At 44.5% G+C, this 12,805-nt stretch overlaps 1 protein-coding gene across 1 annotated transcript in view; it reads left to right on the top strand.

Moving 5' to 3' along the window:
• The first annotated feature begins 3,457 nt into the window (after positions 1-3,457).
• ADAM17 (ADAM metallopeptidase domain 17) overlaps positions 3,458-12,805 on the top strand; it is a 35,179-nt gene continuing 25,831 nt past the window's right edge. Inside the window, exon 1 of the mRNA XM_075707838.1 lies at positions 3,458-3,554. Within this exon, the coding sequence (XP_075563953.1) occupies positions 3,458-3,554 (97 nt within the window). The remainder of the gene's footprint in view (positions 3,555-12,805) is intronic.

The following is a 12,805-nucleotide window of genomic DNA, read 5'->3' as shown; positions in this document are numbered from 1 at the left end:
AATGTGAAGTATAACCTTCACCAAATACCCCCAATGATGAGCACTTGTTTAGTTGTTACTACTTTGGAAAGAGGTCTTGGAAAGCTGGTGGAGCATCAGCTACCTGGAATCTCAACTCTGTACTCAATGGCAGTCAAATGATAGGAAAGTCACTAGAATTAAGATATAACCAGAGGAAAAGGATATATTATATACTTCAGAATGGAAATACAGAAAGAGGTAACTAGAACAAGCACAAATATGAAAAAATAAAAAATAAAAAAAAGCCATAGAGGGTTACAATAGAACTCATGAATTACATCAAAGGAAAAAGGTATAAAACTCAACAATAAATCCTTTTCAAGAGGATTTGAGAGGATTTCAGTAAAGTTACTGTACCAAGTGCCAGAAGTTTGCTAGGTTCTGAAAGCCACCAACTGAACTGGGTATAAAAGCAGTACTTGGAGATGATAAGGCCGTAGTAGAACACCTAAGAGTACTTCCTGTGTCTGTGTTCCTCAGCTGGAACACTTCATCATCAGTCTTCTCTTCAATCTGTTTCAAACTGAAATGTTGACTTAAAAAAAGGTTCATGAATTAAGAGGACTAGACAAAATGAACAGTAACATATTATCAAGACTAGCTGGTGTTCAAGAAACTCGAGGATGCAATAACTGAAATTCTAACTGGTGCAAATTCCTGCTTAAAACTTCCTTGGCATCTAAGGAGTGGATTGTATCAAATGTTACATTATTTAAAAAAATATTTCTAGGGGAAAGCTGCAGAACTACTGACCATTAAAACTGACACCTGTTCTGCACAGATTAGTAGCAACCAGAATTAGTGCATAGATGGACAGATACGATTTACTAGGGAAAAGGCAACATGGGTTTTTTCAACATTGCTTTTGCAAAGAGAAGTCTTGCCTTACAAAATTGGTATCAAATTTTCTGAAGGTGTCAGCAAGCACTTGGATAAGAGGGATTGGAGAGGTACAGTTTGCTGAGATTTCTGAAAGACTTCCAACACTTTTTTGCCAAAGGCTCTTAAGGAGACTAAGCAACTATGGGATAAGAGAGAAGATCCCCACATGGATTAAAACGTCGTTAAAAGACTAAGAGTAAATGGTCACTTTTCACAGTGCAAGGAAGTCACTAGTGCACTTTCACATCTCTGTGCTTATTCATAAGTAATTTGAATAAAGAGGTGAGGAGTGACGAGACAAAGCTTGCTGATGCTATCGTTATTCATGGAAGGAAAGAAAAGGTGTGGCTGAGAAGAACTGCAGAAAGACCTTTCAATACTCGGGGCTCAATTACCCACACTCATGCTTTATGATATGGGAGACATCTTAATGCTTCTGGCACAGGACCTAGTGGAGACCCATGCTCTTCTGAAGCCTCAGTAAGACACCCCATGTCATCTGAAATAGCACTAGACATATGGGCAACTGAATTGAGCCTTCAGTGACTGGCAGTAAAATAATAGTTGATCATGAATACAGATAGATGCGAAACAATCCACATGGGGAAAACACAGTTCTACATTCTGTGTAGAATAACGGTGTCTGAACTGACCATTACACTTCAGGAGTGAGATCCTGGAAATTTAATGTTATTTGTAGCACAATGGCTGCTCAGTGGAGATCAACAGCACACTGAATGTTAGAAATATTTAGGAACAATATTGAGAACAAGATAGGGAATATTGTTATGCCACTTTAAAAATCCACTGTATGCCCCTATCTTGAACACTGTATGCAGTTCCAGTCCCGCCACCACAAACAGGAATAGTAGAATTGGAAAAGTTCACAGAGTAGCAACAAACACCCTCCATCAAAGGAACAACCAAATTTCACTTGGACTTGTCAGTCCATAAGAGAAGCCTTGTCAGACTGAAAGGAGATTTCATGGAGGCTATGAAGTGATGACCAGGATAGAGAAAGCAAAATTGTTTGCTGTCTTTTCCAAAGCAAGAAGCAGGGGTCATCAAATGGTGTCAGGAAATGTCATGTTGAAAGCAGAGAATGTGATTCTTCATATGTAGATTCTTCATATGTTAGAGGCCCCATCCCTGGCAACATTCAAGGTCAGGTTGGCTGGGGCTCTGAGCAACCTGATCAAGTTAAAGCTGTCCCTGCTCACTGCAGGGGGGTTGGGCTAGATGACCTCTAAAGGCCCCTTCCAACCCAAAGCATTCTCTGATTCTGTGATATGTGAGATTACTCTGTGGAACTCACTGCTGCAAGATGTCATGGATGCTACAAGTTTACAAACAGTAGAGGGTCAACTGGACAGACATCTGGAGATACATTGAGAGCTGCTGAGGGAGAAGACACTACCTCTGATTTAGGGTGTCAGTAGATGCAAACTGTTGGAAATTCAAAATGGACCCACTGGAAGCCTCACCAGTGGTTTGGCCTCTTACAATCTCATCTGTCTCCCATCTTTGGAGACAAGAAACTGGCAGACATACACTCTTGGTTTAAACAATGTGTCTTATGAAAAATTGAATAAGGAGTAATTACTCATGCTACAGCTATTTAAGCGTTGTAAGTTAACTACTGAACAGTGTGGCAAAAAGCAGGATGGGTGACAGTGAGGGTTTTTCTCCATTTTTGCTGAGTACATAATTCGCAACCGTCTTTGCTAGAGGCATCTACAAATAGGTATGAGATCAAGCTGATTTCAGAAAACATTAACTAACACACAGCACAGCAGTAACCCAAGTTAACACCTTCATGTAACACCTTCATGTGTTTTTATCGGAATAACGTGTGCTGTTTGGGAACAGTTGACTCACAGACCCATCACCTGTTATTTGTACCGGGTGCCACAAACAACCCTCAGTCGTGCTAAGAAAACTACACAAAACCTAGCCAAGTTATCTACTAAAGCCACTCGCGTGTACTGAGAGGCATCTATCTCCTGCGACTTGCAAACACAACTGTACGAGGCATCGCTGTGCGCCTAAGATGCGAGGGCCCCGGAGTCCCCCCCCGGGCGGTCCTGCGCCCCCAGCTCACCCCAGAGAGGGGCTGCGGAAGCACGGAGCCCCCCCCCTTTCCCGGGGGCAGACGGGAGGCCTGTTCCCCCTCCGGGAGACCGGTAAGGGCGCCGTGGGGAGGGCGCCCCGAGAGAGCGGGCGCCCTTGGGGGGCGGCAGGCTGCACCCAGCCCCTCACGCCCTCACAGCGCAGCCCTTGCCGGAGAGAGCAGCCGCGGTGACACCGCCCACATCGCACCGAGGGCGGGCTGCCCCCCGGCCGGGCCTCGCCCCATCTCAGCGCCCGCCCCCGCCGCCTAAGATGGCGGCCCCGCCCGCACCCACAATGCTCCGCGCGCGGCCGCCGCGCTTCCGGGTGCGGGCCCAGGAGGGCGGCGGGCCCGGCACGGCGCGGGGGGCCGCGGAGCGCGACGTTTCCTCGAGCGGATGTGAACGAGCGGGTGGGCGGTGCAGGAGGGAGCCGCGCCCGGACCATGAGGCTCCGACTGTGGCTGCTCCCTGCCCTGGTGTTGGTGTGGGGGCCGGGCGGGCTGGAGGCGCTGGGGCGCCCGCCGCGCCGGCAGCGCTACGGTAAGGGGCAGGGCGGTACCACGGCAGCCGCGGGAGGGGGGTGTGAGGGAGAGACCACTGCTGCGGGGCGGGGGGAGAGGGGCACGCCCGTCTCTGCCGACGGGGAGCGGTGGGGGGTGTGGGGTGGGGAGAGACCACCGCCGAGGGGCTGGGGTAGGAGGGGGGCTCCCAGCTACCGAAAGGTAGCAGTGGGGTGAGGGAGAGACCACTGGGGGTGGGGGGGAATTAGGGAGAGACCGCTGCTGCGGGGAGGGGGGAGAGGGGCACACCCGCTTCTGCCAGGCGGTAGTGATGGGGTAACGTGTGGGGTGGGGGAGAGACCACTGCCGAGGGGCGGGGGGGGAGCGACCACCGCCGTGGGGCGGGGGGGACACCCACCTCTGCCAGGGGGTAGCAGTGGGGGAACGGGGAGGGGTGCGGGGCAGGGCCGGTGCTGTGGGCAGGGAGGGAGCCGGGGACCCCGGGGCCTGGCTGAGCACCCGCCTGAAGGCCGGCCCGAGGCGGTGGGCAAGGCCGCGGCCTGCCCCGTGCCCGCCAGCGGGCGGGAGGGGCGCGCTGGGCAGCGCCCGGGGGTCCCTGAGACCGTGTAGGCCCCGTCCGCTCCCGCTGTGGCAGTGGCCCCCCCGTTAGCTGAAAGCATCACTGGTGGGCAGTGTTTGGGGGTCACAGCGCTCTGCAGCGGGGTGATGAGACCACTTGATCTTCACACTCGATGGCTGTTAAAGAGTCTTCCTCATAGGAGTTTGCGTTACATTAAGGCAGCATAATCATATAAATGGCTTCCCTTCATAGTTCTGCTTGGAGAGTCACTGGTGCAGAGGGAGCCTGAAGCTATTGGAGCTGAATGTGACTTGTAGGAAGCTTAACGCAGTGGAGAACCGTTGCTTTATTTAACTTCATAAACTTAGTTTTGCATCTAAACTTTTACTTCGGGGTGAAGAAGTTGCAAACTTCTGTTCGATAAGCAAAAGCTTGTCACTGAAATGGCAGATGAGCTCTTGCGAGAGGCGGTGGTGGTGTCTTACCCAGTCGGGTGTCCTGTCTCCAGTTGGTGTGGTCAGTTGACTTGACTGCTTCAAGTCCCCTTTCCTTGCTTGGATCTCTCAGCTGATTTCCCGACAGGCATCCAGGCTGCGCTCCTGTCCTCCTGTCCCGCACCTGAGGTGGACTTGCGGTTCTGTGCAGACCTCAGCAGTTGGCGACTGCAGGAAGCTGGGAAGGATAGGGTTCAGTGGTGGATGCTCCAGGAAGCGTAACAAAACCAGAACTAACAGAGCGTGTCCTTTCAGCGTCAGGCAGGTCAGGGAGCTCCTCAAACAGAGGTTGCATGTTGGGCTGTCAGATTTTTATGCCTTCTAAAGGACCTATCATAGAATCATAGAATGCTTTGGGTTGGAAGGGACCTTTAGAAATCACCTATCTGCCATGAATTTGTGTAATCTTTATCTAATAGCTTTTGTATTCTTGACCTTCGTACCACCATGCCTGGGCTATAAGCTCTTTTTTATTTCATGAAATACTGCATGGAGGAAAAGCTCCTTTCTTCTGTTTCTAAACTTTGACTATTTTTGTTGTCAGAAATGGTCAATATGGAAGAATTACTCATTTTCTTCACACATCTAGTGACTTACAGATCTGTGTAATTTGTTTCCTTTGTCATCTCTCTCTTTGTCTTTTTGAGTAGGAAAATCTTAGTCTATATAATAATTCTTAATATGGAGAAAAATAATTACTTTATTTGTCTTTGTTACTTTTGTCTATATACTTTCTATTTGTATTGGATTTTTATTTGAGATGTATGACCAGAATTGCAAGGCAGTATTTGTGATACAAAGGTACCATGGACTTACTAGTGATGAATGCTTTTGGTTTTCTTTTCTTTCTGACTAGTTTTTTGGCCTTTTCTTTGCTGTTTAATAGTCACTCCAAGATCTCATTTCTTTTTTAGGGTTTTTTCTTTTTTTGAGTGGTAATAACTGTGCTGAAATACTTGCTGCGAGATATAGTGCGGATTTATGTTCCTTGTGTTATTTGACACACATTTATTTTCCTCGTGTTATTTCACACATTCACACACTGAATTTGATCAAATGTTTTGTTCTGTTGTTCAGTAAACTAAATATATATAAGCATTTTGTGAGGTAGCTTGAAAAATCCAGGTGTGCTCCGTTAACTGTGTTACATTTATCCACACACTTCATTCTTTCAGAATGCTAATATATATGAGGCACTACTTCCCTAGTATCTTATTTAGCCACAGGTCTAGTAATTCACACTTTGTTATTACCTGTCTGTCAGGTAGGGACATTGAGTGTATTTGTTGATTAGGCCCCTAGATGATACCTGGAGTGGAAATTGGCCCGGCACTTACCACCTTTCAGGCCACCTGCAGCACTGGTCTCAGTGGCACTGTACTTGCATACCACGATTAGTAGTTGACCAGTTTGATTTTTTTCAGTGCTCTATAACTCTTGGGTTAATACATTCATGTCCTGTTGACTTATTGCTCATTTTCTTGGCTTGTTCTAAAGCTGCTTTTCTTGAGTCTTGGAGGCAGGTCTGTTAGATTCATCCTGTCAAGATGAATTTGGCATCTTTCAGGGATCTTTTTAGTCTCCTCTGCAGTGAATGCTAAGGTCAATTACTCTCTTCTTTTTTGTACTGGCTTTTAGCATCCATTCTTGGGGTCATCTTTGCAGCTTACTTGTTTTACAGGCTGCTTTGGTTATATCAATAGAAACCGCACAGCTAAATAATAAAAGCTATTTTAAGTATTAGCTTTATGCCTTTTACAAGCTGCTCTTCAAAATATCTTTCCCTACTTTACTGTGGTTTTATGTTCATCTTTTGCTGGAGTTCTGTTGTCCTCATCTTACACACTTGGTTTTCTGAAATATCATCTTTTCCTTCTAATAACTTGAACTTCGCTATTTTGAGAGCTCTGTTTAACCACAGAGCTAGAGTTTTGTGAACCGAAATCAGATTTCTGGCGAGAAGCATCTTTAAGGAAGTTTCAAGGATTACCATTTTGTGATTTCTAGTAAGAATGTTCTTGCTTGTTTCTCTCTCTCAGTTTTTCAGGAAGGAAAAAAATGATTACACAGTGAAAAATAGAATTTGACAAAGAATAGAATAGAATAAGTAGATAAAAAGATGTGGGTCATTTCCCAGCATTTCTCAGCTGAAGTAATCTTAGGGTGTGGTGCTCCAGCAGTCTAAACTGATCTAAATTGGGACTGCCACAGTCCTGGCCTCAGCTTTCTGATCCCTTCCCCATTCCTGTGAGTACATTCATGGAGCTAATTGCCTTTTTGTTTTTTGGTAAGGGGTAGGGTGTCTGCATTTGGGTGTTTTCTCTTGTGGAGTCTGCTCCCTGGACTAGCTCACAGTGTGACTGTCAAGTACCTGGCCTGTGTGTTGGGGGGTGGTAGTGGTTGTGATCATGGTGAGGGATGAAATCCACCTCAGTTTGTTGCCTTTAGATGGTCTGGAAGCGGTGCCCTTTTTAATAACGTTGACAGCAGGGATTTTCTGGGAGAAGTGTGACTCTACTAGTCAATACAATGACTGTTATTACAGTTCTTCCTCTGAAAAATTAATGTCAACTTTTAAAAATTTTTTTCTCTCAGTTGTTTATCTCTGAAGATAACCTTTTATAACTGTTAAATATTAATGCTGTTTGTCTTGGAGCTCAGGCATACCTGAATGGTAACGGGGCTTAATGTACTTGAACAGCAGTGCAAATACCCAGCTTCGGTACTGTTGAATATATCACTGAATATATCTAAAGAACGGTTTGAATCCGTTGTACCCTTTGAGTCACCCACTGGTGGTCTCTTTCTGCCTGCTATATTGCACTAATAAAATCTGAGGCAGGTAACCTGGGCTTGAATTGTTTTTTCTCCACACTGCTCAAATACCATGCAGAGCTCAAAATAAACTGCATGAGCTGAAGAAATGGCCCATTATAAATGGTTCGGTACAAAAGTACATAATGCACATCAAAAGGCTAGAATTTACAAGTTGTTGAGTGAAAAAACCCAAATGATAGTGGTGTTGATGAATAAACTGGGGGAGCTGAATGATACAGAGGGCAGCATAAAATCATTCGCAGTCAGTTTTGAGTTCTACTTCACACTTGGTGTGACAGAGCACAGTAAGTCTGTAAGGTCAGGAATGTAACGGGCTGCTGAAGAGTTAAGGGGTTGGAATTTAGCTCAGTGTCAAGGGTGTGCAGTGAGATAATTAGTGACAAAATCCTTATGCAAGATTAAACTATATCCTTCTGGACTGAAGCATCTGTTGGAAACTAAGGCAAGACCTAGGTAGGGGCCAAATGACTAATTTTCCTACTGTAGTCTGCCATTTTTCTTACTGTTTCTTATCGCATTTTAATATCCTTTGAAGCAAGATGACTGTTTTGGTTTGAGCTGGTTTTGCAGTTTGGCTCCGCAAGCTGAAGGTTGGGTGTGTATCTTGCCATGCACCACATGGAGGAAAATCGAAAAATACACAGCCTAATAGCAGCATGTGATACCTGCCCGGGATGCTGCGGGATTATTTCAAAATCCTTGCAGGAATTTGTAGATTCAGTGTTTCCATAGGTGGTATTACAGGCTAAGTAATAAAGAGACAGTCTTCGGTGCACTTTGTCTTCATGTAAGCAGCAAATGCTTCATGTAGACGTGGCCTTACTGAATGCAAATTATAAAGGTGATTTTTGTGTGTGTGTGTTGTGGATTGGCAGTCTGTTCTATGGAGGTACTTAATATTGAGATTTTAAAGTACTTGGGTTTGTTTTCTTTTGTTCATGTGAATAGGACAATGTTTCTGTTTCCAACAAAAAAAAAAAAAGAAAATGTGATAAAAGCATAATTCCTCAGAGAAGTACTCAAAGTCAACAAAATGAAGAATGTCAACACTAGATTAAGTTCTAATTATTAAGAATCACCCTTAACTGTTGCAAGATTTTTGCAATGAGAACATGATCAAGTGCTTAGTGTGAGTCTGGTTTTCACTGGTGCCAATTTGGTCTGACCTCTAAGCAGCCAAAAAGTAAAATTCTTGTTTGCGTTCAAGATTTGGGGTGGTTTTATTTTCCTTCCCGCACACTGTAAAAACTGACAACTTCACCGCTGCTGTTTGTTGCTGATAGCAGCAGTGACTCATCTCAGTTTCACATTTGTGCTACTCTGGAATTTTTTTGTGTGTGCGCAAAAGCCCCGGCATGGCTTTCTGCTCTGTGGCTGGAAGGGCCGAGTGAGGAAGCGCAGCCACCCAGCTCTTCAGCACAGGGTTCTCCTGATTGCACTCTAACGTTACACTAGGATTTAATTATGTGTTTAGTTGTCAGTAGAGATTTATCTTTGATATAGAAGTTTATATTTAACATGTTATAAACAGGTTTATTTTTTTTTTTCCCCCCTGGCTTTTTTATAAACTGCAGGAGCCCAAGTTTGCCTGTTTCCCGGACTGATCAAGTAAAGTCCTTTGCTGTGTGTAATAAAAGGTTAAGCAAGAGCCAGGTTTCTTTCACAAAGAGCAGTACATCCTGCTGTCCTGTTCTACAGATTTCACGTGCTACACTCCAGCTTGATTGTTTTGGGGATATCCTGCAATCCTCTCAATGGTTCTGATGGTCTTCCTGATGTCTTTTGTTCTTGCAGATGTACGCGACCATACTGCTTGCCACCCTGCAGCTTGTATGCTTTTTAGCCCGTACTTGTCACTTGTGCCCTGCCTCTCTTCATAACATCCATCCTTGTCTTCCTGTGCTGCTCTTAATAAGCATTATTTGTACTTTTTTTTCTTTCTCTCCTTGATACTTGCATTTTTAACCTATGTAGGTACATGGACTAGGGGGTGGGAAGGGGGCCCTGTTATGCAAGAGGGCACCTATCGCTGCCACCCACTTGATGCTGATCTGTAATTGCTGAGGTGTTGAACAAGAACATGGTATCCTTTGCATTCCCTGGTTTCCTTTCTCACCTTTTCAGATTGTTACTGAAATCGTAAAGTTCTGCCCCTGTGATGTGCCTTGAATTTTGGAAGGTCATGTCTGAGTGAGTCCACAGTTGTATCCGCAAGGAGAAGGGATGCAGTCAGGTGGGATGAAGGGGTTGGTCTCAGAAGCATAGCCCAGAGGGTAATTAGTCTCTACCTAGAATCAGCTCCATGCAAACTTATTTTGTGACGCAGCAGGATTTTGTGGTGTAGTATCTAAGCACAGTAGTGAGGCTGACAGTTTTTGGAGAGCCAGATCTGTTTCCAGAGAAGACTGTGTCCTGTGACTTGGCTGTTCTTGTCTGCAGGATATATGAAAGCATGTGATTTTTGGGGGTGTTTTTTTGAGTGTCGAGTCATATGGTGCTGGTGGTTTAAGATGAGACAGCTGTATTGGCCTTGTTTCACCTTGAATATGAGAATGTTAATTCAGGGGGCTTCCTTATTTTTTATAATGTCAATATTTGAGCAGGACATTGCATTCTTTTTTTCAAAAAGTGCTTTCTGCTTTCACTAATAGAACGGACCGAGTTATTAAAGAACATGGGTCCAACAGAATAAATGTTTTTCCTCACTGGTCCCTATTTAAGTTGTGTTTAGTGAAGGAGAAAATTTGCAAGGTTGAAAGTGTGTGAGGTAACATGTAGGAGCCACTGGGGGTATTCAGCTGTATTCAAACCCACCAGAAATAGCAGTTTCATTATCTGTACAGCTTCTGCTAAACAGAATTTCCACCCTTAAGGAAATATTCACACTGTCCAGAAACAGATGTCTATTTTACCGTAGGAAAAAAAAACTGTGGACTAGTATAAGGATGCAGCTATATGAACAAGTTTTTCCTGAGATGAGCTAAAGGGTGTTTTGTAGGTGGTTAAGTTTTCACAGTATCTATCACTGGGCACTTCTCAACATGTGGTAAGTACAGAATAGTTTACCCTGTGTAACTGCAGGAAAAGTATACCATGGAGTAGCTGGTAGACAGTAAATCAGCAGCCTACCTTACCTCCAAGTGCGAGGTCTGTGTAACCGTACCCCGAGGCTTTGTCTGCGCTGCGCTGGTGACTAACTGAATTCAGGCGCCTTGTATTCTCACACGGTTTATTTAGCAAGTTTGATGCAGTTGGGATTGAGTCAAAAACATGCCTTTTAAAACATTCAGCAGTGCTGATGTGGCTGGCCATTCTTACTAACAGGTTTGTCTGTGTGTTTAAACAGAGTGTAAACCTTTGTCCTGTTAGAGTTTATAAGCAGGCTGACATACATTTGTTTCTTGCTTTGAACCCGTTTCTCACACAAGTTCTTCTGTTCATGTATACTCAGTGAGCAAAACAGCAGCCACTCTTTGGTGGAAACAAGTAAACATGATTTATCTAAACTGTTAAAAGCATGGGCTGCTTCGCGTGGGATAAGTGTTTCAATTCACTTTGTTTTCTGTCTTTGGCAATGGCTCTGTACCAGATGTGCTGGAGAAAGATGTAACAGCACGTGCAATGAGCTGTTACGGAACAGCTTTCCCACAGACGGATCTTCTCAACACGTCCTCTTCATCAACAGTTCCCTAAAAGCAGTGCAAACTGTTAAGAGAAGGTACCCATAAACATTTAGGCATTACTGCATCACCTCCTGCCTGGTGAAGACCGTTTGTGTGCCCAGTTGAGGTATGAATATATGGGCTGTCTCCATTAGCACTCCCTGGAATGGTGGTCCAGTCAAATGATCCCACTATACTGCAGCCGGTAACCGGCTGTTACCACAAACACGAGGGCAGCTGTTTTAAGTAGGGTGATGGAGACTTGCTTTAGTTCACATGGTTAAGGTTGGAAGGACTCCAGTCTGTGTTTCCTGGTCCAAATTCTGACTGAAGCTGTGAGTTCTATTTGAAGTGACTATATTTGGTTACTTTAATTAAAATATTTTTATGTATGAAGAGGAACATAATTTGAAGAATAAAAAAATAAATAATAAAAATAAAGAATATGGAGCCCTTCAACCATTCAGTCACTCCCCAGCTGAATCAGAGAAATTGTTATTAGCTGTTCACAAGCTTTTGTTAAGCATTTGATATCCATTGGAAATGAGCTTGAGATCAGTACCTGGGTTGTAGTCAATGAGTGCCACACAAAATACAGTCTGGAGCCCTTTTTTCAGACTTGGAGATGCCAATGATTTAACAGTCACACAGCAAACTCCTCCCCGGGCGTGTTTGCTGTGCTTGTTCTAGGGCTACTCTCTGTAGGCTTGTCATCCCATCCCAGTGCCTTTTGACAGGAGATTTATTTCTAGTTTTATTCCCTTTGGGATCGTTGGAGAAATAACTGCAGTCATTCCTGCAAACCCCTCTGATGTTCTCGTGGTCATTTTTAAATCCTGAAAGTAATATTTTTAAATATTGTTGGACCTTGTGTTTATATCTTCTGGGTTAAAACTTCATGCTTCTAGATAAGCTTAACCTTTCTGTAAATAATGCTCAAATGTTCAAAATAATGTTTATGAAATGGCTGACTTGCCACGTTTACTTGTTGCTTTCCGGACAATAGACTGGGCATGAGATCATGGGAATTTACTGTTCTGCTTATGAAAGCTGAGCTGGTTGGAGAAGGATGCCATTGGTATTTGAATTGGTAGCTGAGCACTTGAAGAGAAGCCTCCTCTTTTAAAAAATATGCAGTGGCCTCCAACTCAGTGAGCTAAGCTGTTGCCCAGCACATCCTTGAGCTCTTTGCTGCTCGAGTAGCCTGCTGCAATGCATACTGGCCCATAATTTACTTAAAAGATACTTTCCTGTGTCTTATAAGTTGCAAAGTCTAATGGCAGTAGGCTGTTAGCCTTGAAGCAAGGTGGAGGAAAAGGAGGAAATGGTTGGTGAGTTCAAAGCTGGGGGCAGAGGTAGAGTCATTGCTGCGGATTTCTTCTTGAGGACTTTGGGGTATCATCTTGGTCATTGATGTTCCTTCCCTGTTCCTCTTACAAACAAGAGATGTATATGTTCTGGTGAGGTGCCCCCCCCCCCTCAGGGGAGGAAGTGCAATGAGGTGAAGGCTGGCTATCATAAATAAATATTTGGGGTATCAGGATGAAATTAAGGTGTCCTCCTCCAAAAAGAGAGGAATGCAGAAATCTAGGAGGGGCTGGAAGGGAAGGAACCACAGGAAAGTGGTTTGGGAAAACCTGAGTCAGCTCGGTGCTGTTGAAGCCCATGGGAAATGGCTCTTGGACCATAGTGAAGATAATGAGGAAGGAATGCCAGA

The sequence above is a fragment of the Pelecanus crispus genome, chromosome 3 (assembly GCF_030463565.1).
Source record: "Pelecanus crispus isolate bPelCri1 chromosome 3, bPelCri1.pri, whole genome shotgun sequence".
Taxonomy (NCBI): domain Eukaryota; kingdom Metazoa; phylum Chordata; class Aves; order Pelecaniformes; family Pelecanidae; genus Pelecanus; species Pelecanus crispus.
This window is presented reverse-complemented; position numbering and strand designations above follow the sequence as displayed.